General features: G+C 48.9%; 1 protein-coding gene across 1 annotated transcript; it reads left to right on the top strand.

Annotated features, from left to right (window-relative positions):
- The first annotated feature begins 4,914 nt into the window (after positions 1-4,914).
- On the top strand, positions 4,915-24,591 carry LOC136523507 (soluble starch synthase 1, chloroplastic/amyloplastic-like). The gene is made up of 12 exons (XM_066517171.1): positions 4,915-4,923; positions 5,827-5,958; positions 6,041-6,214; positions 6,317-6,398; positions 6,498-6,589; positions 6,706-6,768; positions 6,902-6,991; positions 22,483-22,607; positions 22,696-22,804; positions 22,888-22,940; positions 23,101-23,140; positions 24,431-24,591. The coding sequence occupies exons 1-12, from the start codon at positions 4,915-4,917 to the stop codon at positions 24,587-24,589; spliced, it is 1,128 nt and encodes a 375-aa protein (XP_066373268.1). The 3' UTR covers positions 24,590-24,591.
- The last annotated feature ends 431 nt before the right edge of the window (positions 24,592-25,022 follow it).

The raw sequence follows: 25,022 nt of genomic DNA, 5'->3' as shown, positions 1-25,022 counted from the left end.
CATCTGGCAGCTTTTCTAGGACATAGACTGCCCTCACAGACCCACACAAGTCTTTTCTACGCACTTTGTCCTCACTCATGTGCACCCGGGAAAGACTTCTCGGTCGGTCACCCATCGCTCCAGGCCAAGCACGCTTAACCTTGGAGTTCTTAAGAGATGGGCTTCTAGAAAAGAAGTTGCAACTTGTTGGTATGAGTATCCTATTAATCCTATTAAGCTCTGGGCCGGGGTGTTACAACAGGGGATGACCTGATGAGTGCAGTAGAGGTAGAGAACTTCGTGGCAACACCTACGGAACGGATGGCCCGAGATCAAGAAATAAGAAAAGCAGAGGAAGAAACATGAACAAAATAAGGGATCATACCAGGTTGGATACGACCGAGGCATTAAACGGTATGGGTTTCCCCACAACCGTATCCCTAGGCCTCAGCTGCAGCACTCGGCCAAGATGACTCAAGACCTCGTCGTCTAGCAGGTCCTCCGACGACACACAGTCCGGGTCCGACCGGCCGCCGTACATCCACATCGGCCGCGTCCTCTCCGCCAACGGCGCAACCCGGCGGCGGAAGAGGGTGTGGAACACCCGCACCCTATCAAGGCCGAGCCTTATGAGCTTTCGCAGCTCCTCCTCGATGACCTCCACCTTGTGCCTCTCCATGCGGATGCAACCCCATGACCAACTTTTCTGCTTCACCAGACTCCCACCGGTGAACGCTGAAAACGGTGCCTCCGCCAGATTTCGGATGTAAAACCACTCCCCATGCCATCCCCGGTTGGAGTCACATGGGGTGTACGCGGGATACAAACCTCCCGCGCTCGGCTTCCTCTGTAGGGCGAACCCCCCACCGGTGCGGTCTCGGCCGAATTCCCCGCCGTCATAGCTCTCCCAGAGAAGAAAAGCTAGAAGAGATCCGTGTGCGGCTCCATCTCGAGGAAAGCCTCGCAGACAGTGATGAAACCAGCAATGTGCAGCACCCCTGTCGGATTAAGGTGCTGTAGCTCCAGACCCCACTCGTTGAGGAGCCCACGTAGGAACCAGTGCGTGGGGTATCCTAATCCGTGCCCATGAAAGGTAAGGAAAGAAACCACCTCGCTGGGACGAGGTTGCGGGAACTCCTCCCTCCTGGAGACCCTCTAGTGTGCCACCTCCTACGGCGGTAGAAACCCCTTCGTGACGAAAGCCTCCAGCACCGATGTCCTCACAGTGGATGACCTCCCATCTGACATTTCCGTGAGTTCCTCTCTCCTCCCTCGCTCTTTCCCCTTTCTTTCCTTGAAACCTCCGCGGCTCTCAGGAACGCTCACGGCAAAAAGGAAGAGAGAAGGCGGCAGCAGATGAAGAACAGGCAAAAGAACGGAACGAAAACCCTCTCCCTTCTCCTACTTAAGGAAAAGGGAACAACGGTTAGGGAAGGACGCGCTGATCGGGGAAGCCAGAACAACGGAGCGAGAATTTCTCTCTTTTCCATTTAATGCAGATAAGACGTGCCCTGACCGATGAGACGTGCTCTGTCCGACGGAATGGCTCCTGATCAAAAGGGACGTGGCCTGACCATGGCCCACCACTACCACACGACGGGTGTAGGAACCAAAGTGCCACCACACACGGGCGGCTCCCCGCTTCCCCAGGACAGACCTGGGGAGACCAAAAATGAAATCTCCACTAGAAGACCAACCGGCCCCCTGAGTCGATCGAATCGCTCAGTATCCACCTCGAGACATAGGTAGGAAGCGAAGGGGCGCCCCATGTAGGCCATGCCGACTTCGTCACAAACGATGAGCACGGGTCCCGGTCGGACATTTCCGACTGAAGCTCTTCGAACCCCGTCACTTAGGTCATCAAGGTGAGCATGTATTCATTAATACAAAAACTATTCACACAAGGGCTCACCCACGATTGACGAGCGCAGGTCCCGGTCGGACATTTCCGACTAAAGCTCTCCGAACCCCATCACTTAAGCCATCAAGGTGAGCACTACCAACTCCCTCTATTTCCTTACAATCATTTCATACATCCATATGCGCATTCATTCCATATGGCCACGCCTCTCGGATGATTTGGGCCCTGAACTGCCCAGGGGCTCGGGAACTAAGCATCGCACGTGCAGCGAAATGCACCAGAACGCTCCGTGTTGTGTCATGAAGCGGCGGTTGCCTCATTTGACATGAGCAAACAATAGAGCCAGGGGAGAAAACCATAGATGAGCACCGTGCGGCCCTCGCCTGGTCTGGTAGACCGGGTCATCTCAACCTTCTCATTCAATCCTAAACCTCTCGCCAGACCCACAGAATCTCCAACGAGGGGAGGCCAGTAGGCCACCCAGGTTGGTCTCTGGAATGACCTAGGCATCTACCGGGTTGTAGGTAAAGGAGTAGTGAAATGTCACAAGAGGGCTGTGCCGACCCCGTCACGAACGACGGACCCAGATTTCGCTCGATCACACCCGTTAGCGAACTCACCGAGCTAGTCTTCGAGCCCGAGCGATCGGGACAAGCGACGAAACTCAGCCCCTCCGGTTGTGAGGAACCAGATGGGGTAACGCACATAACTCACATCGACCCCCATGAAGGCCCGACAGGGCTCGGGGGCTCAAGCCAAGAATCCAGGGACCGCGACTCCGAACTCACGTAACGGCTTCACTTCCGACTGCGCTCCAAAAAATCCAGGGACTGCGACCCCGAACTCGCGTCGACAGGATCTATGACATTCGGCTATGGCTTGGGACCGTGACTCCGAACTCGCATAATGGCTTCACTTCCGACTGCGCTCCAAAAAATTCAGGGACCGCGACCTCGAACTTGTGTCGACAGGATCTACGACATCTGACTATGGCTTAGGACCGCGACTCCGAACTCGCGTAACGGCTTCACTTTCGACTGTGCTCTAAAAAATCCAAGGACCGCGACCCCAAACTCACATCGACAGGATCTACGACATCCGGCTACGGCTTAGGACCACGACTCCGAACTCGCGTAACGGCTTCACTTCCGACTGTGCTCCAAAAATCCAGGGATCGCGACTCCGAACTCACGTGAAAACTAACTGAACTAACTACCTCAGCTGCCCAGGCTACGCCAAGGCCAAGGATCCACGACACCAGGACCCACGGGCTCGGTCTCGTCCGTCCCCTGAACTAACCACCTCAAAACCACGGCATGCCCCGACGCAAGGATCAGTGAGCTCTCTCACGACCAAACTAACTCCCTCACCCAATCCCACGGCGCACATCGAAGCCAGGATCAATGAGCTCTCTCACGCTTGGACTAACTTCCTCGCCCGATCCACGACGCGCATCGACGTCGGGATCAGTAAGTTGAAAAACGCCTCGGCTGCACAACGATGCCTTGGTTGACAAAATTCTGTCTCAAAAACATGCACACATGCCCGCTAAAACAACACCCATCAGATAGTTCTACCCTAACCGCCCGAGGGCTCGGGGGCTACACCCATGGGTGCGCTCGCGTGCACCCACCAACAAAACTAAAAACTTCCCCTGATGACACAGAACACCCCCTAGATGGCTCTGCCTGAACCGCCCGGGGGCTCGAGGGCTACACCCGTGGGTGCGCTCGCAAGCACCCATCGATAAGACAAAAACCCCCCTGACGATTCTACCCGAATCGCCAGGGGCTCGGGGGCTCCTGTCGGGTTCATAAACCAGGGTCCCTCGGGGACCGACATCTGTGCCAAGGCTCGGCCCAAGAGTCTAAAAACAACAGGGCAAAGGGACGGTCCAGCAACCGACCGGAAGGCTAGGCCCAAGAAGAGCAACACCCGCTCGTCAGCTACTTCTGCCCACCTATCAGACCGGAGTGCTCGATTCAGGCTCCAGCCATCTCTGGACGGCCTCTCCGATCGAAAGGCCTGCCCCGAGCCCTACTTCCGACTCCGACCTAGTGTCTCTCCGATCGGGGTACGTAAGAACCCTGCTCACCGCTCTTCTCCGACCAGCGCAACCAAAGCCGACTGGGGCCATCCGACCGGGGACGCCCGCTCGGAAGGGACCAGGGACGAACAGAGAAAGCAGCACGTGAGTCAAACCACAGCACAGGGACCATACCCTGTACACCTACGAGAACAGTGTTCCACAACCGTCCTGATACAAACAGTATTATAGGCGGCGACATTTATCCCTACAATATTGTAGGCGCCGCTGGACTCCCGTATGGCAAAAAGCCCCTCACATGCCTCTGGGCATCAACAGTGTTGTAGGCGCCGGGATTCATCATACTCGGTAAACGTGGTAAAACTCTTCACATGCCTCTAGGCATCCAATAGTATTTTGTAGGTACCGACGTCAACCCTTCCTGAAGAAGATAGCGCAACCTCCCACATGCACCTGACATTCTACAGTGACATCAACAGTGTAGTGGGCGCCTACCATTATCCAATCCTCATCGGCGTGGGCAACAAGGCTTAAAAACATCCGTACCCTCTTCCTCTCACCTGTAAAGCCATCCCCTTCATCTATAAAAGGGGATGCACTCCCTCCAACAGGATGGACCGATCGATTCAAGCTCAGTTCCTTTAGATTCATTAGTCCAATAGCTCACAACCACAGAATCACCAGGTTCGGACCTCAAGCACACGCTTGAACACTTAGCTCATAGCGGAGTTCCCGTCGCTCTCGGCCCTTCAGACTGGACCTCTCGTACACCCCATCTTTCTCCTTCTCGTTTGTAACCCCACTGCAAACTTCGAGCACCTGGGCTCAGGAATAAAGTCACCGACCGACCCCGACTGGACGTGGGGCACGTTGCCTGAACCAGTATAAATCCTGTGTCATTGAGTGCTAGGCCATCTCCGATCATAACGTACAACAAAACTACAAATATTCACTAGTTGGTCACTTTCTGTACCGACAGTACCTGTCAAGTATATAGTACATAGCTCTAGTCTGGCCCATAAGGTCCATGGCCCAGGTGCCTATTGTATACATAAGTATGTGTATGTAAAGACTAGAGATAAGACACAGGACATATACTTGACAGTACCCAGTGTTGCTGGACTAGCTTTGCCAAATACATATCTGTATTTCTACATCTCAAACAGCAGTTTGTAGTTCAGATATGTTATTTGAGTTTTCTTTTAACTTGATTTCACCACTCCAAGAATATTCCTTGGTATTACTACAGATGGTATTTCCCATGTTCTGGGTATCAGCATGGTTTTACTTCTAACCTTTTATCTGTTATAGATGTAAGGATAGGTGTTTCGCACAACAATTGCTGTTGTGGACTCAGTCTGTTTGCAATGCAATCTTGTGTTATTTCTTTCACAATGTATGTTCTTTGAAGAAATCAACATTGTGATTACTGTATATTTTCTTCTTCTTAATATAATGATACGTAGCTCTCCTGCGTGTTCGTGAAAATTACTGTATATTTTCATTCTCTTCCCTGTTTTACCGCTTTAAAAAAGTTAGGTAGCTGTACTATGCTGCTTTAATAATGGTATGGTCCTGCATCAGTGGTCTGTTCTTAGATTTGATGTCCCTTGCTGGCATGGTCTTTGTGGCTGTGCATGTTGTGCTTTTACTTATGTTTTGACAGTTAGTACATAAGTGTGATGATCAAGCGGGCATGATGTAGGTGTCTTACGAGTTGGGACACATTAGTGCAATTAGAGGTTAATGGACTAATGAGCTTCATCTTATTGTTTGTCATGAATATGATTTAGCTGTTTAGATAATACTTCTTTATTTTGACGTGTTTCACATGGTTTGCTGCTCGCTGTCAGTCAGCTGTTTTACTTTGAATTGAAGTGCAATTTTAGACATGTACTCTTTATTGTTTCCTTGCTTTGGTTTCACAATGCTAAATTAGTTTTCATTATGTAATCCGTTTCATCCTAACCTTGATTTTGTTTGTTTCAGCCTTCTTGCTGCGAAATATAGACCATATGGTGTTTATAAAGACTCCCGCAGCATTCTTGTAATACATAATTTAGCACATCAGGTTTGAGCTCATCATTTTGTGTTGTCTATACATAGCTTGGCAGCACAGTTTACTCAAACCATATGTTATCTCATTGTGGTAGGGTGTAGAGCCTGCAAGCACATATCCTGACCTTGGGTTGCCACCTGAATGGTATGGAGCTCTGGAGTGGGTATTCCCTGAATGGGCAAGGAGGCATGCCCTTGACAAGGGTGAGGCAGTTAATTTTTTGAAAGGTGCAGTTGTGACAGCAGATCGAATCGTGACTGTCAGTAAGGTGATATTACATATGTCATTTTTCTTTGATCTTTTAAAAGCTATTCTCCCTTCAATTTAGGTGTTGCTTGTCTTCTCTCTTCATTTTATGTTTAATTTCTAGGGTTATTCATGGGAGGTCACAACTGCTGAAGGTGGACAGGGCCTCAATGAGCTCTTAAGCTCCAGAAAGAGTGTATTAAATGGTAGCCATATTCATTTTAATTTGCTCTGTTCTTCAACTACTTCATGAAAACAAGCAAGTCAGATGATAAAAGTTAATTCAATATGCCTCTATACTGCAGGAATTGTAAATGGAATAGACATTAATGATTGGAACCCTGCCACGGACAAATGTATCCCTTGTCATTATTCTGTTGATGACCTCTCTGGAAAAGTGCGCTGACAGTTCTCTAAAGCATCTGTATATCCATTAGGATGATTGCCTCCTATGTTTATTCTTTGTTTCTCATTTCTTTCACTTATCCTTTTTATCTGATATTGTTGGTTTAGGCCAAATGTAAAAGTGCATTGCAGAAGGAGCTGGGTTTACCTATAAGGCCTGAAATTTTTATTTGAAAGAAATAATATGGATTTAGGACAAATGTAAAAGTGCATTGACAGTTCTCTGGTTAGATATTGATGCTTTAGACATGAATTTTTTATTTGAAAGAAATAATACGGATCAATTTATTAACTTAATTTACAGATTGGCTTTATTGGAAGATTGGATTATCAGAAAGGCATTGATCTCATTCAACTTATCATACCTCATCTTATGTGGGACGACGTTCAATTTGTAAGTCCTGATTCTTCTCCATTATTGTAAGCTGTAAAGTGAGTTAAAACCATCATGTGGGGGAAAAGGTTCAGGATAACTGTGGAGCTGGTGAGGTGCACCAGCAGCTGTGAAGACAGGTTTCTTATCTTTAGAAATCAACTAGGATTCTGAGCTGTGTTAGCTACTGAGCAACATGTTAAGGTTCAGAAGAGGGTGTGTACTTTCAGTCCAGGTTGACTTAGTTACCACTTAGCAGCCTTCTTTGGCAACACCTCTAACTCAAAGTAGGGCCAGAAAGCTAGTACTGGGTAGATCAATATATCAAAATAGTTTTCTCATCTATGCACTTTTCTCATCTCAGCTTGGTTGCCATGCACCTCCCAGATGTAACTCTACTTGTGACACATCCTGCCTCTACCAGGGCTTGGCAAAGCGTGCAAATATATTGGGGATAGTATAGTACAGCACATCAGATTTGGTAGTATGACAGTTATTACAGATACGAGATGTGGTTGTTACTTTCAAGTTTCAACTTGGACGAGTTACAGGTGGTTTTTTTGTGTGATCTAGTTACAGGTGGAATTAAATCAGTATTTGAGGTGCAAATCTATCACTCTTTATTAACATGTGTCTGCAAGTTTTAAGAGGATTTCTTAACTTTCCTAATGTCCTTAGATTAAATCGCTTTCTCCAGTTCCAGCCCTTCTCATTCTTTATTTCTTTTTCTTGATTCTTAACCACTTTTATTAGTTGGCATAGGCGCGTAGCTGCCCAGTGCTACTGTAGTAGCTTGAATATACTTGCTTGTAGGAGCTGTTCACATTGGTTCTCAATGGGCTACCACGTGGAGATGTGGAGCTGCCGCTGCTCTGGCGTAAGGGGTTGGCTAAACATAGAGCCTGAAATGCTAAGAGAAACTTGCTTAATCCTGATGAGAGGAATTTCATTAGCGATCCCTAAACTTGTCCCAGATTCTTATCCACATACAAAATCTCTGGAATAATATATTTGATATCTTAAACTTGTCCCTGGTTTTCAGGTAGGTCCAAACATGTCCAAATCAGCCTCAACTGCCTATATAGCATTTAGTATGCCACCGTGCACCCAGTGGAATCCTCGACTCTAGTGCATATGATTGGTTAGAGAAGCTGTCCCCCTAATAATTCTTGGTTTAGAGCATTTTCAGGGAATTCCTTAATGTGACTATCTATTAAACAATATTTGTGAAGTAGTCAACAAGTAAATACTGCTTCCTCCTGTAACAACCCAAAAATCCACACACCAAAAATACCAACTACAAATTTTTTTTTTCTCAAGAACTCCCATGTGATGATGAGTGTCATGTATAGAAACCCAACCTAAGGGATGCATTAGGTCTGACCCAACCAAGACAACACATAAGCATGGCATGCCATTTGTTGATTATGTTATTTAATTTCTAACAAATAAAGTGTTACATACATTGTTAATTCAAGTTGTGATTTGGACTTCCATTTGCTTTATGTTATGCTTAACAAATCCATTAAAGTAATAAACCATAAAGTTATTATTAAACAAAATTCCCTAAACTCCAACGAATAAGTTACCTCAGTTTTGAATTCAAATATTAAACCAAATTTGAAATCAAACAATGGAGAAGAAATGAAAAAAAGAAAGAAGAAAAGAAGAAGAAGGCCTCGCAGGCTCGGCCTGCGCCAACCAGCCCAACCGACCTAGCCCTTCACATCTCCTCTCTGCTGGCCCACGCGCGCGTAGTAGCAGGCCGGCCCCAACTCGCGCGCAACAGCCCAGCTCGCGGCCCAGCGCGTCGCCCGCGCGCCCTGCTGCCTTCGCCAGCTGCCGCTGCCACTTGACCCCATGTGTCAGCCGCACGTCGCCCACGCCCACGCGTCTCCCCGCCTCCGCTTGCAGCCGCTGCCCGCTGGACCCCGCATGTCAGCCCTACTGTTCTTCTTCCCCACGCCGTGCTCAACCACCGCGCGACCAAACGCCGACAGCACTGGCAGGGGGTGGGCCAGGGGGTCACGCCCGAGGCATGCCCCTGTCTCCTTTGCGCCACGCCCACGCAATCACGCGCGTGTCGTTGGATGCAAGCGTGCGCCTTCGATCACCTCTCGGCCTCCATCCGCCGATCACCAAGCTCCATGGCCGAGCTCGGCTATAAAAGCCCCAGCCCTGGAGCCCTAGCGCTCGTCCCGTCGCCCGCCGCCACCTGGTGGCCGTCCACAGCGCATCCGAACCGAGAGAGAAGGGGGAGAAGGGGAAGAAAGGGAAGGGGAGAAAACGCCGAAGCCGCCGCGAAGGAGGAGGTCGTCGGAGCCGAAGACGACGCCGGTGTTGTCGTCACTGACGCGGGCAACGCTGCATTGCATGGCTTTCGGAGCTACACGGCTGCAACGCTTCACTGCACCGCTATCCCCTCTTCCACAACACCCACGGTGAGCCCCCTTTCGGTCTCTCTTTGCCCGCCGCCGCCGAACCTCATCTCGTCGGCCATGGCGCTCCACCTCGGGAGCGCGAAGGCCAGGGCCGTCTCCGGTCCGTGGGAACACTTGCACCCACGCACACATCCGTGACCGCACCGTGATCACCCCGTTGGAGCCCCGTGGTTCACCCGTGCACCTCGCCGTCGTCTTCATGACCGCCGTGGCCGCCGAGAAGCCCCTATCGGCCACATGAGAATCCGAGCCCCGCCTTTGAGCCTGAACGTCCTCGCCGTGGCCCCACGAACCCGTAGAAACTTACACGCCCCCACCGCGACACTTCTCCCGGGTCGTAGCTGCCTCATCGACGCCGCCGTCGTGCTCAGGAAGCTGCTGCCGTGGCCAAAGCCACCGGAGGCCCTGGAGGACCCCTCGACATGCCCAACATGCCCGTTGGAGCATTGTGTCGCCCACGCGCACCACAGAATTGGCCTATGCCGTAGCACTGCGCCATTCCCGCACGCCGGTGGAGCTTGAACCGCCGTTCACCGTGGCCAGCGCCTCGGTGAGCCCCGACCACCACCTAGACCCCACCGTCGCAGTCGCCGTAGCCTGGGGAAGCCTTTCCCCTCCCCAATTGGACACCAACACCGCCACGGAGGCTCACCAGCGAGCTCACCGCCGGCAGGAGCACTGCCGTGGGAGAAACAGGGGGACACCCCCCCCCCTTGCTGGCCACCCATGCATGAACCCGGTGCACGTGAACCACAGACAGAGAAGAGAGGGGGTGGACGCGGCTCACTGGAAGAAGACGCGGTCCACCGTAGACCGGCGCATCTGTCCACCGTGGACCGTGAGCCATGGACCATGGCCCAGTGGAGGCCCATGGCCGTGATGTGGCTGCGTCACAGCATGCCACGTGTCTGGCCCGGCCCGGCCAAGACCGGCCCAACCCGAAGCCCATTTGAGACCCGGCCGTATTTACCGTTGACTGGTCAACATTGACCGTTGACCTGGCCCCACATGTCAGTGACACGGACACTCTGGACCCACACGTCAGATGCTAATGTCATGTTGACGTCATGCGGGACCCACATGTCAGAAGCCAGCACAGCCGAGGTGATGTCATGCTGACGTCACGCTGACATCAGCTGCTGACGTCAGCAGCCCAGGCCCCACATGTCAGTGACCCTGCCTATTGACCATTGCGTTGACCGTTGACTCACTGTTGGCCGACGTTGACTTTGACCGGACCCACCTATCAGTGACCCAATAGCCTTTGGCCCCACCTATCGGTGTGGATGACGTTGATGACATCATGCTGACGTCAGCTGGACCCCATCTGTCAGCTCGGAATCGTGATCAAGCCACGTGGATCAACCACAGCATGACACGTGTCAGCCCAGGATTAATTCAGCCTTTTTCCATTTTCACAAATGATTTAAACTTCAGAAATTCATAACTAAATCATACGACCTCAGAAAAATATGAAACCAGGACCAAAATTCATCTAAAATCAAGCTCTACGCAATGAACCCATGTTTGAGTGCATTTGACTCTTTTGAATTTTCATTGCTTCTTTGTGCTACTCTATAGACGTCGCTAACACGACTATAATGCGATCGTTTGCAGACTCGGAGGAGAACCGGATGGATGAGGATCGTGAGTACCGTGAGGAGTACGGAGACGACTACACCGAAGGTGCCACATCCCACCCAATCTCATAGCACCTATTACGCATGGCTAAAATAGAAATATTAGTGCTTTACTTTATTGTTATGATCACACTATGGTAGGACTTGCATGGTAGTATGCTTTCTTGATGGCTTTCACCTTGACGCAACCTTACCCCTACTCACCCTGCTGTTAGGCTAGTCACACGCTTGCTATTATATTTCAATGCTTATTACTTCTACTACGCTTACACTACATTGATGCGTGTTGGAAACTGGTGATAATTGAACTATGGGGGGAGTGCTGCGTGTGTGACTTGGGTGTGTGGAGGGTGAGGGTTGTGTCGACCAGGTTGGAGTATACGACGGGCCTAGGGCAAGTCTTGCCATGGGGTGCTACCTGGGCACCCCTAGAATGGATACCTGTGGTGGGTAAATGGTATATGAGGTGGCCCTAGGTGTGAACCTATGATCGGAGGAGCCTAGGGTGGAGGTGCTGTGGTGGCACGGTAAATGGAAACCCTGATGGAGACATTCTGGCTTGGTCACCCCTAAGGACTTACTAGTACTCAGATTCACCGGGAAGCCTTACGTACCACTCGCCCTATATGGTGCGGGACGGCCGGACTACTTGGTAGGATATTGCCACTACTGCTAGGTTGATAGCGGATAGTGTAAGGAGGTATGGGGCGCGGAGGATTTCCCCCACACCCTTCCGAGACTTTATGGAGACCTTGTGGACCCGGCTCATGACTCACAGTTTCAGCCACCCCAGACTAGACTTGGGGTGTACCAGGGCTGAATGGTAGAGTGGCATTATCCTAGGCTAGCAAGCGGCCGGAATCAACCTAGTTGACGACAGTCAGCGAGGAAGGCGGATCTTGTGGTTATGTAAAAATTCTGCAGAGTGTATGGTTGATCGATCGATACATATGCCGACTCATCAGCAATGGACCTTTCCTGGGTTTCGCTTAAACTAGATAGCGAGATGAGTCCTTCTCTTCTCCCCCTAGGAGTGAGTGTTCGGTCGTAGCCAGGGGCTACGGGCCTTGAGACAGTGCCGAGAGGGAGTTGGCCTGTCGACTGAGCGATGGTATGGTATGGTATGGTGATGGTGTGGAGATGGTGGTATGTCGATCCCCGGGATCGAAACCTGGCTCTGGAATGGGAATGGGTGGAATATGTGTGGGAATGGTGTTAAAACTTGACTATACTGTTATATACTTGATATGCTAAAATACATAGGAAACCCCAGCCTTATAGGTTCCTTTTGACTATATCCAACTTGCATCATATTTCCACAAAGCAATGCTCATAGGGTTGGGAGTGGCCAGTACAAATTGTACTGATAAATTTTGGCATACAGGTTCTGCTGAGGAGTATAGCTCCGAGGAGTTTGACGGTTGAGGGGTTCGTGCCTACGCTCGAGTTTGGCGATCTTATCTTCAAGCTGTTCTGAATTAATGCTACTTTTGATTCCGCCAATGCGGCGATGTAATAAATTATATAATTCCGCACTATTTGTACTCTGATAATATCGTTGTATGGATGTGATAATCGACTGGAATTTGGATAATATGATCTACCATGGTCTTATTACACTTCAACTCTGTGGTTTTCCCTTTACGGAAATTGGGGTTGTTTCAGTTGGTATCAGAGCCAGACTTGACCATAGGACAAAACCCTTAGAAATGGACGATAGAATAGGACGTGAACAGCCCTTCTTTTGGTTATATACCGACCCTGCATTTACTTTTATGCATGGCTTATCTATTTATTGACCTGCTAACACCTGTTCCTTAAAAAATGCAGATGGCAACGAACGTCAACTGGCCGCCTCTAGGACCACTACCTCTGGACCACGCCAATCTTACCTTCGACTTACGTGAGCTCGGGGGTTTTGCACAGATCCTCTACCGAGTTCTCATCATGTTAGGTGTCCCCGACGAGCTTGTCAAGGTCACCTGCACCGGGAAGCCAGCTCAGGAAGGAGGAATCGAAGGACCGATTGTCACCTCAGTCGAGTTCCCAGCTAGCACTACCTTACCTTCTGTCCCAGCTTCCACCGAGTTGACTATAGAGGACATCGTCGAGGAGGGACTACGAGCTATCTCGCACAAGGCACTTCGTAGAGTGATGAGGGACCACTACGAGCACTTGAAGGCGACAGAGTTCCATCTACTTCCCTAGGCCCTCGACCTCAGCCTTACCCCTAGTGAGTAGAGTTTCATAGCCGGCAGAGTTATCCTTGCTGAGGAGGATAGATGCTTTCGTGTCTCAGCTATCCACCTACTAGAGCAGGACAGGTACGTGACCCAGCTGGAGTAGAGGAGACGTCAGGACCAGGCCCTCCGGTGGGAGTACCAGGAGCGAGATTCGTAGAGAGCACAGGAGCGAGCTAGTCTACTTGAGACAGTTGCCAAGCTGCAGGATGAGCTCAACCGCCGTGAAGAAATCCACAGAGCCGAGGTTGACGACTTACAGGACAAAGCCACCGACCTAGGCAATAGGAACTGCTACCTCGACAGTAAGGTCTTGGAGTTGCAGAGAGAGTTGGATGACAAGAAGGCTGAGTTCAACCGTAGAGGAGACAGAGAGAGATCCAAGGGGATTGACATGTTGAAGATCCAGTCTCGAAACAAGACCATGACTCAAGATCTAGAAGAGTTCAGAAAGAAGGCCGTTCGCAACTAGGGTCACCTAATCAAGGCACTCAGGCAGAACGAGTACCTACAGGACAAATGTGAGAGGGCTCGATAGGCCTGGTAGAAGTCAGATAGGAAGTGCCTTAGGGAGATGAAGGGTATGTGGGATCAGCTACCCAAGGAGATTTGTAGCAAGACGAAGCCTAGAATAGAGGAGTTTGAGTTAGCCCCGACTCGCCTCAACCTAGATGCCTGCCCTACCCTACCTGGAGCCAAGCCTACTGAGGAGCTCATGAGGCCTTAAAGTACGTGTCCCAACTTCACAAGTTTGTCGAGGAGATCGAGATCGAGAACAGTCGTATCACAGCTACGGTATACGAGTTAGAGTAGAATGACCCTGCGTGGTCATGAGTCACATCAGTAGCTTCCGTAAGTTGTACCCCATGATGTACCCCTTCGGAGATGTATTATGAGACACTATGCGTAGAACGATTCTCGCACGTCTTTAAGTGTAGCTACTGGAGATGATGCTATGTAATAAAACCCATGTAATGAATGTTTCGGATCTTATTGCATCTTTATGAATCTTATTGCTTCTTTGTAATGAGTGTTGGATAGCATAAATGTTTTTCTTTAAATCATCAAAATCATGTAATCATGTGAAATTATAAGCACTAATGGCACAAGCACTAAATTCTCTATGATCCGTGTTGCAGATGCCGCACCGCTGATCTAATCGCCTAATGAACCGTGGACGTGCGCCCACCCCTGAACCAGTTGAACCAAATGGGGGATGTGGTGGCAACAACTGTGGCCGTGGCTGTGGCCATGGACGTGGAGGGATACCCTTCCACCTAGAGAATACTCCGCTGCCTAAGGAGAACATTCCTCCACCACCACCACCACCACCAAACCTGGCAGAAGTGATGGTGCAGCAGACCCAGCTTCTTGCAGCTCTTGTTGAAGGAGCAAACCGTCGCTAGGGAGGTCAGCAGAATGACTTCCAAAGGAAGCTAGAGGGATTCCTGAAGCTAAGGCCACCTACCTATGATGGCCCCGACCCTGACCCACTTGTAGCCGATGACTGGCTCAAGGAAATGGAGAAGAAGCTTGACCTCACTACTTTCACCGATGATGAGTGTGTTGGAGCTACCACACACCAGCTCATAGGTGCAGCACGCGCCTGGTGGGATAGTTTTAGTGATTCCCATGAGGACCCTGCCAACATCTCGTGGGATGAGTTCGCCAAAGCATTCACTGAGTATCACATTCCCAAGGGTGTCATGGAGGCCAAAGCTGAGGAGTTCCACAACATCAAGATGGGAAAGGACAGGGTGACTGAGTACACTACTCATTTCACCAATCTTCTTCGCTATGCACCTCCCTATGTTGTAAACTCTGAGAAGGAGAAGCTATACTATTATCGCAAGGGACTTAACCTGCACATCAAGCTGAAGTTTGGCGGTATTGAGAGTAACATGTTGCGTGCTCTGGTGGATCGCTGCATCCAGATTGAGAAGGACCATGCTGAAGCTGGAGAAGATACAGGGAGAGGAAGCATAAGCCTGAGGAGTCTCTCCGCGGTCGTGATCGCAAGAGGTTCCACAGAGATGCACCATCTAGGGAACGCTCTCACCACAACAGGGATGACAACCCTAGATCGAGTAGGGGTAGTGGAGGCTACACCGCCAAATACTCCCACCCTGCTCAGGATCGTTACACCCGGGACCATTATGCTCAGGACCGTTTCAACCGTCCCCGCTCAGTGAATGAACGCCCAGCACAGAACCGCTCCGCACCAGGCACTGGAAACTGGAAGGCACCCGCGCCAACCCATACGGGCAGTACGCCTTTCACCTGCTTTGCTTGTGGCCAACCAGGTCACAAGGCCGCTGAATGCCCTTAGAACTCAGCTACTCAGCAGTCTCAGCTCAAGGGATCTGCTACTCGTGGACGTCTCAACCATCTGGACACCGAGGAAGCACAAGCTGCCCCTGACGTCGTGTATGGTATGTTTTTAGTTAATGGTAACACTACATCAGTTCTATTCGACTCTGGAGCAACTTGTTCATACATATCATCCAAGTTTGCACGAGAGGAAATTCTGTCAGAAGCCCATGATTCTAAGTACTGTATACACCCTGGGAATTCAAAGATGTATCAAGACTTGAAGAAACACTTTTGGTGGAAAGGCATGAAGATGGACATTGCAGGACATGTGGCACGATGTGACACCTATAATAGAGTCAAGGCTAAACATCAAAGGCCTGCAGGATTGCTAAAGCCTCTTGACGTTCCCGAGTGGAAATGGGAGAGCATATCCATGGATTTCATAGTTGGATTGCTTCGTTCATAGAAAGGCAATGATTCTATCTGGGTGATTGTTGATCGTTTGACCAAGATTGCTCATTTTGTACCAGTGAAGACCAAGACCAACGCAGAAAAATTAATGGGTCTATATATTGAGCATATTCTCAGACTGCATGGAGCTCCCTCTAGTATTGTATCTGATCGTGGTCCTCAATTTGTGTCCCGATTCTGAGAAGCTCTGCACAAGTCCATTGGAACCAAACTTGATTTCAGTACCTCTTACCACCCACAGATAGATGGATAGATAGAACGAGTAAATCAGATCTTAGAAGACATGCTTCGTGCTAGTGTACTGAACTATGGCTCTAATTGGGAGAAATGCTTACCCTATGCAGAGTTCTCTTACAACAACAGCTACCAAGCCAGTATCAAGATGTCGCCGTTGAAGCTCTATATGGTAGACCTTGTAAAACACCTTTGATGTGGTCTCAACTAGGAGAAAGATCGTTCTTTGATTCCGCTAAGATTCAAGATGCAGAAGGAGTTGCTCAAGTAAAAGAGAATTTGAGAATTGCTCAAAGTCGATACAAGAGCTATGCTGACAAAAGGAGAAGAGAACTTGAGTTCAATGTGGGGGACTTCGTCTATCTCAAGGTATCCCCGCTATGTGGGACTGTCAGATTCCATGTGAAAGGAAAGCTTGCCCCTAGATTTGTTGGCCCATACAAGATTTGCAAGAGGATTGGAAAGCTTGCTTACAAACTTAGGCTACCTGAGGAACTGGTGGGTGTACATCCCGTATTCCATGTCTCACATCTACGCAAGTGTTTGAGAGTGCCTGATGAAGTAGTTCCAACTGATACACTTGACATTCAAGATACACTTGAGTATAAAGAACACCCTATCAGAATTCTGGGCAGAGATACCAAAGAGACCCAAAGCAAGACTATTCCTATGTGCAAGATCCAATGGAGTAATCACACAGAGAGAGAAGCAACATGGGAAAAAGAGTCTGACCTCCGCCTATGATATCCCTACCTCTTCGAAGAGTGCGTTACACTTTAATCTCGGGGACAAGATTTTGTTAAGGGGGTAGGACTGTAACAACCAAAAAATCCATACACCAAAAATACCAACTACAAAAAAAAATTCTCAAGAACTCTCATGTGATGATGAGTGTCATGTATAGACACCCAACCTAAGGGATGCATTAGGTCTGACCCAATCAAGACAACACATAAGCATGGCATGCCATTTGTTGATTATGTTATTTAATTTCTAACAAATAAAATGTTACATACATTGTTAATTCAAGTTGTGATTTGGACTTCCATTTGCTTTATGTTATGCTTAACAAATCCATTAAAGTAATAAACCATAAAGTTATTATTAAACAAAATTCCCAAAACTCCAACGAATAAGTTACCTCAGTTTTGAATTCAAATACTAAACCAAATTTGAAATCAAACAACGGAGAAGAAATGAAAAAAAGAAAGAAGAAAAGAAGAAGAAGGCCTCACAGGCTCGGCCTGCGCCAACCAGCCCAACCGGCCTAGCCCTTCACATCTCTTCTCCACTAGCCCATGCGCGCGTAGTAGCAGGTCGGCCCCAACTCGCGCGCAACAGCCCAGCTCATGGCCCAGCACGTCGCCCGCGTGCCCTGCTACCTTCGCTAGCTGCCGCTACCACTCGACCCCATGTGTCAGCCACACATCGCCCACGCCCACGCATCTCCCCGCCTTCGCTTGCAGCCGCTGCCTGCTGGACCCCGCATGTCAGCCCTACTGTTCTTCTTCCCCACGCCGTGCTCAACCACCGCGCGACCAAACACCGACAGCACTGGCAGGGGGCGGGCCAGGGGGTCACGCCCGGGGCATGCCCCTATCTCCTTTGCGCCGTGCCCACGCAACCACGCGCGCGCCATTGGATGCAAGCATGCGCCTTCGATCACCTCTCGGCCTCCATCCGCCGATCATCGAGCTCCATGGCCGAGCTTGGCTATAAAAGCCCCAGCCTCGGAGCCCTAGCGCTCGTCCCATCGCCCGCCGCCACCTGGTGGCCATCCACAGCGCATCCGAACCGAGAGAGAAGGGGGAGAAGGGGAAGAAAGGGAAGGGGAGAAAACGCCGAAGCCGCCGTGGAGGAGGAGGTCATCAGAGCCAAAGACGACACCGGCGTTGTTGTCACTGACGCGGGCAACGCTGCACTGCACGGCTTCTAGAGCTACATGGCTGCAACGCTTCACTGCACCGCTATCCCCTCTTCCACAACACCCACGGTGAGCCCCCTTTCGGTCTCTCTTTGCCCGCCACCGCCGAACCTCATCTCGTCGGCCATGGCGCTCCACCCTAGGAGCACGAAGGCCAGGGCCATCTCCGGTCCGTGGGAACACTTGCACCCAAGCACACGTCCATGACCGCACCGTGATCACCCCGTTGGAGCCCCGTGGTTCACCCGTGCGCCTCGCCGTCGTCTTCATGACCGCCGTGGCCGCCGAGAAGCCCCTACCGGCCACATGAGAATCCGAGCCCCGCCTTTGAGCCTGAACATCCTCGCCGTGGCCCCATGAACCCGTAGAAACTTACACACCCCCACCGCGACACTTCTCTAGGGTTGTAGCTGCCTCATCGACGCCGCCATCGTGCTCGGGAAGCCGCCGTCGTGGCCAAAGCCACCGGAGGCCCTAGAGGACCCCTCGACATGCCCAACATGCCTGTTGGAGCGTTGTGTCACCCACACACACCACAGAATCGGCCTATGCCGCAGCACCGCACCATTCCCACACACCGATGGAGCTTGAGCCGCCGTTCACCGTGGCCAGTGCCTCGGTGAGCCCCAGCCGCCACCTAGACCCCACCGTCGTAGTCGCTGTAGCCTGGGGAAGCCTTTCCCCTCCCCAATTGGACACCAACACTGCCACAGAGGCTCACCAGCGAGCTCACCGCCGGTAGGAGCACCGCTATGGGAGAAACAGGGGGACACCCCCTTGCTGGCCACCCGTGCATGAACCCGGTGCACGTGAACCACAGACAGAGAAGAGAGGGGTGGACGCTGCTCACCGGAAGAAGACGTGGTCCACCGTAGACCGGCACATCTGTCCACCATGGACCGTGAGCCGTGGACCATGGCCCAGTGGAGGCCCATGGCCATGACGTGGCTGCGTCACAGCATGCCACGAGTCCGGCCTGGCCCGGCCGAGACCGGCCCAACCCGAAGCCCGTTTGAGACCCGGTCGTATTTACCGTTGACTGGTCAACGTTGACCGTTGACCTGGTCCCACATGTCAGTGACACGGACACTCTGGACCCACACGTCAGATGCTGACGTCATGATGACGTCACGCGGGACCCACATGTCAGAAGCCAGCACAGCCGAGGTGATGTCATGCTAACGTCACGCTGACATCAGCTATTGACGTCAGCAGCCCAGGCCCCACATGTCAGTGACCCAGCTTGTTGCCCATTGACCGTTGACCGTTGACTCGCCGTTGGCCGCCGTTGACTTTGACCGGACCCACCTGTCAGTGATCCAATAGCCTTTGGCCTCACCTGTCGGTGTGGATGACGTTGATGACATCATGCTGACGTCAGCTAGACCCCACCTGTCAGCTCGGAACCGTGATGCTGACGTCAGCAAGCCACGTGGACCAACCACAGCATGACACGTGTCAGCCCAGGATTAATTCAGCCTTTTTCCATTTTCAGAAATGATTTAAACTTCGGAAATTCATAACTAAATCATACGACCTCAGAAAAATATGAAACCAAGACCAAAATTCATCTAAAAGCAAGCTCTACGCAATGAACCCATGTTTGAGCACATTTGGCTCTTTTGAATTTTCATTGCTTCTTTGTGCTACTCTATAGACGTCGCTAACGCGACTATAATGCGATCGTTTGCAGACTCGGAGGAGAACCAGACGGACGAGGATCGTGAGTACCATGAGGAGTATGGAGACGACTACACCGAAGGTGCCACATCCCACCCAATCTCGTAGCACCTATTACGCATGGCTAAAATAGAAATGCTAGTGCTTTACTTTGTTGTTATGATCACACTATGGTAGGACTTGCATGGTAGTATGCTTTCTTGATGGCCTTCACCTTGACGCAACCTTACCCCTGCTCACCCTGCTGTTAGGCTAGTCACACGCTTGCTATTATATTTCAATGCTTATTACTTCTACTATGCTTACACTACATTGATGCGTGTTGGAAACTGGTGATAATTGAACTATGGGGAGAGTGCTGCGTGTGTGACTTGGGTGCGTGGAGGGTGAGGGTTGTGTCGACCAGGTTGGAGTATACGACGAGCCTAGGGCAAGTCTTGCCGTGGGGTGCTACCTGGGCACCCCTGGAATGGATACCTGTGGTGGATAAATGGTATATGAGGTGGCCCTGGGTGTGAACCTATGATGGGAGGAGCCCAGGGTGGAGGTGCTGTGGTGGCACGGTAAATGAAAAACCTGATGGAGACATTCTGGCTTGGTTACCCCTAAGGACTTACTAGTACTCAGATTCACCGGGAAGTCTTACGTACCACTCGCCCTATATGGTGCGGGACGGCCGGACTACTTGGTAGGATATTGCCACTACTGCTAGGTTGATAGCGGATAGTGTAAGGAGGTACGGGGCGCGGAGGATTTCCCCCACACCCTTCCGAGACTTTATAGAGACCTTGTGGACCCCGCTCATGACTCACAGTTTCAGCCACCCCAGACTAGACTTGGGGTGTACCAGGGCTGAATGGTAGAGTGGCATTATCCTAGGCTAGCAAGCGGCCGGAATCAACCCAGTTGACGATGGTCAGCGAGGAAGGCAGATCTTGTGGTTATGTAAAACCTCTGCAGAGTGTATGGTTGATCGATCGATACATATGCTGACTCATCGGCAATGGACCTTTCCTGGGTTTCGCTTAAACTAGATAGCGAGATGAGTCCTTCTCTTCTCCCCCTGGGAGTGAGTGTTCGATCGTAGCCAGGGGCTATGGGCCTTGAGACAGTGCCGAGAGGGAGTTGGCCTGTCGACTGAGCGATGGTATGGTATGGTATGGTATGGTATGGTATGGTATGGTATGGTATGGTATGGTATGGTATGGTATGGTATGGTATGGTATGGTATGGTATGGTATGGTATGGTATGGTATGGAGATGGTGGTATGTCGATCCCCGGGATCAAAACCTAGCTCTGGAATGGGAATGGGTGGAATATGTGTGGGAATGGTGTTAAAACTTGACTATACTGTTATATACTTGATATGCTAAAATACATAGGAAACCCCAGCCTTATAGGTTCCTTTTGACTATATCCAACTTGCATCCAATTTCCACAAAGCAATGCTCATAGGGTTGGGAGTGGCCAGTACAAATCGTACCGATAAATTTTGGCATACAGGTTCTGCTGAGGAGTATAGCTCCGAGGAGTTTGATGGTTGAGGGGTTCGTGCCTACGCTCGAGTTTGGCGATCTTATCTTCAAGCTGTTCTGAATGAATGCTACTTTTGATTCCGCCAATGCGGCGATGTAATAAATTATATAATTCCGCACTATTTATACTCTGATAATATCATTGTATGGATGTGATAATCGACTGGAATTTGGGTAATATGATCTACCACGGTCTTATTACACTTCAACTATGTGGTTTTCCCTTTGCGGAAATTGGGGTTGTTTCACCTCCATTCCAAAATATAATTCACTTTGGTTTTATCCCAGCTTCCCAAGTGAAACCTCTCTAACTTTGACCAAGTTTATAGAAAAATGCACTGACATCTATAATATCAAATTACTTTCATTAAACTCTTCATGAAATATGTTTTGATAGTGAATTTATTTGAACTCATAGATGTTAATATATTTTTCTAAAAACTTGGTCAAAGTTATAGAAAAGTAAACTATAATGTGGAACCGAAGCAATATATATGCAGATTTGACCCACATGACTGCCAAGCATGGTGGCATGCAAGCCAGGGCTGATTTGGACCTATCTGGAAACCATGACAAAAGTTTGAGGTGCCGAATGTGCAATTTGAGACTCTGTGGACAAAGACGAGAACGTGGGAGAAGTTTATGGACCGTTGCTGGAATTGGCCCTTTTATATCAGTTTATTTACTTATGGTGCTAATATTTAGTACTTTGCTTAAGAAACTTGTATGAAAAAGAGGCACCGTGGTTCTTTTTGGCCTCCAACATTCTCCTTCTTGGAATACTAAATAACATCTTCTTGCACTCTTGGATGCGCACACATCTTCTTTTTTAAGTAGCTCACTGGTAGATGTGAGTTGGAGAACTTGAGCCATGCCCTTATTCTTCTCACAAGTGTTTGCTTTTCACTTCCAACTGAAGGCTGATGAATGGCATGGGTCGAACTTCGGAGTGGATTTAGAAGTTGAGTTGTCCTTTTGAAGCCTACAACTAGAGTGTTTTGACCTATGAAACTTTTCTTCTTATTTAATGTAGGTCATGCTTGGATCTGGTGACCCAGAGCTCAAAAACTGGATGAGATCTAGAGAGTCGAACTTCAAGGATAAATTTCGTGGATGGGTTGGATTTAGTGTTCCAGTTTCCCACCGAATAACTGCCGGGTATGCAACAGCATGTTGTTAAAAACTCACTTGACATCTTATAAGTACGTTTTATACTTGGGATATTGATCTCTCCTTTTTTGTGCAGCTGCAGTATATTGTTAATGCCATCCAGATTCGAACCTTGTGGTCTGAATCAGCTATATGCTATGCAGTATGGCACAGTTCCTGTTGTCCATGCAACCGGGGGACTTAGAGTAAGACAGCCATCCTATAATACTGACTTGTTATATTAGTACCAAGGTAGAATGTTTTTTCACCTATTATGTTTGTTGAACAGGATACTGTGGAGAATTTAAACCCTTTCGGTGAGAATGGAGAACAGGGTACGGGGTAAGTAAAGCTTCATTTAAACATTTGCAGTTCCTTCTCTCTCTCTCTCTCTTTTCAGCTGGATTCTGGAATCAATTGAATGCTTACAGTAATTGCAGTAGTTTGCTCCATTCATCAGTGAACTCCTGATCAATTTTTACTGCATACACATATTTTGCAGGTGGGCATTCGCACCCCTAACCACGGAAAACATGTTGTGGGTAAGTTTCCAGCAAACTTTAATTCTGTTAGGAACTTAGGATCTTGATAGTTGATCATAGTATGTGATTACAATGACCCTTATAATTTATGGATGAAACTTTGCTGAACTCACTTTGTGCTAACAAACCGTCTAGCCAATTCTAATAACAAAGGCACAAAGCATGCAATTGGTTTTATGGTAAAATGAGTTTTATTGTTATCTTGTGTTGGTATATGGGAACTTTATTAAAAAGAAAAATAATCTAGAAAGAACTCCTCTAGATTCTGGCCTTCATCACAAACTAAACTTTTGGCAGCAGCATATTATAGGACTTGGGCTCCTGGGGGAGTTTTGGTCTTTGGAGCTTCTGGGAGCAGTAAAAGCTGCTATAAGCTCCACTTTACAAGGCCTAGGTGGTGTTGTAAATAATAATAAATAGGCAACCAAATTTGAGTCAAGGAGGACTCAAAACCTGTGTGATGGGTGTATACCCGGGTATCCGCACCTCCCATCAACTGATCTATGGCAAGTTGGAATTAGTGGGAAATCGAAGCCTGAAGCATATACGGAAAATTCACCCCTGGTTCTAGACTGACTTGTGTCAGGTGCAGGATGTGAATTTACATGTCCGGTATGTGCTTATGAGGTGATTACTCCCTCTGTTTATAAATATATGACATTTCGGACAACCTATTGAGTTCAAACTTATTAGCCTGTCCTAAACATCATATATTTTTAAAATGGAGTATTAATTAGTTCTGCTTTTACTTTGGCCAATATGTTATCGAACCAAGCCTGGAAATTACTCTGTCCGGTCTGGAGCTGTCATTTCCAACAACAAAACTGAACTGCAATTAGTAATACCTCCATCCAGGACTGATAGTAGTATTTTGATAAGGGAAAAGACAGATTTTACAAATTTTGGCCAACTATTAGTCTATTACTCAAATTATATGCAAGTTTAGGGCATAAAACTTTTATAAGTAGATTTGTATTCAAAAGTGCATCTAAGATAATATTGACTTTTCTCTGGTCAAAGTACTCCTAACATTCATGGAGTATAAACTGTTTGAAACGTCAGGTTTTCCTGACTAGAGGGAGTATCAGTTACAGAAGTTAAGTTTCTTATGAAACAATTGAAGGGCAATATAGGGAGTTTATGCACAGGTGGTTTCAGGATCAGTTTGTTTACTGTTTATCACCAGATTGCAGTGATATTTTTTACCCAGCAACAGTAAAACTAAACCACTATTCTACTGTATTATGGGGCAGAACATTTCATAATTGGATTTTGATCCTTGTTTTGCAGACATTGCAAACTGCAATATCGACATACAGGGAACACAAGTCTTCATGGGAAGGGCTCATGAAGCGGGGCATGTCAAAAGACTTCACGTGGGACCATGCCGCTGAACAATATGAACAAATCTTCCAGTGGGCCTTCATCGATCGACCCTATGTCATGTAAAAAGGGGACGACAAGTGGTGTGTCCTTAAAGATCTTCAGGGTGTGTTTAGTTCCCCATTTCACCCAAAAAATTTTGGGTTTTGACCCATCATTTTGCAGAATGGAACTAAACACCATGCAAAATTTTTGGCAAAAAGGTATCCATTCTCCATTTTGGATTTTGGCCTCAAGAGGCCAAAAAAAGCCAAAAAACCCTCACCCACCCCATGAAAAATTTGGCATTTTGGATGGAACTAAACACACCCATACTTTCTAGTGTTTGTTCATAAGTGAAAGTAAATAAAATAATAGTGTCTTGAGACTCATGCAGGTTAACCGGACATAGGCTTGTATATGGGTCGAGAGATTTGGGGAACGAGTAGCACTCACAGTCGAGATAAGGGTAAGCTTGTGGGCCCTTGTGCTTCAATAATCAACGTGTGTTTGAGGCAAG

This window comes from Miscanthus floridulus, chromosome 18 (assembly GCF_019320115.1).
Source record: "Miscanthus floridulus cultivar M001 chromosome 18, ASM1932011v1, whole genome shotgun sequence".
NCBI lineage: Eukaryota > Viridiplantae > Streptophyta > Magnoliopsida > Poales > Poaceae > Miscanthus > Miscanthus floridulus.
The sequence above is the reverse complement of the archived record's forward strand: the minus strand, read 5'-3'. Positions and strand labels throughout refer to the sequence as shown.

What these genes read in the sequence shown, in the direction of transcription:
- LOC136523507 (XM_066517171.1), top strand. An exon ending in TACATAATTTAGCACATCAG is followed by an intron (nt 5,959 to 6,040) that starts GTTTGAGCTCAT and finishes TCATTGTGGTAG; the next exon opens with GGTGTAGAGCCTGCAAGCAC. An exon ending in TTGATGACCTCTCTGGAAAA is followed by an intron (nt 6,590 to 6,705) that starts GTGCGCTGACAG and finishes TTGTTGGTTTAG; the next exon opens with GCCAAATGTAAAAGTGCATT.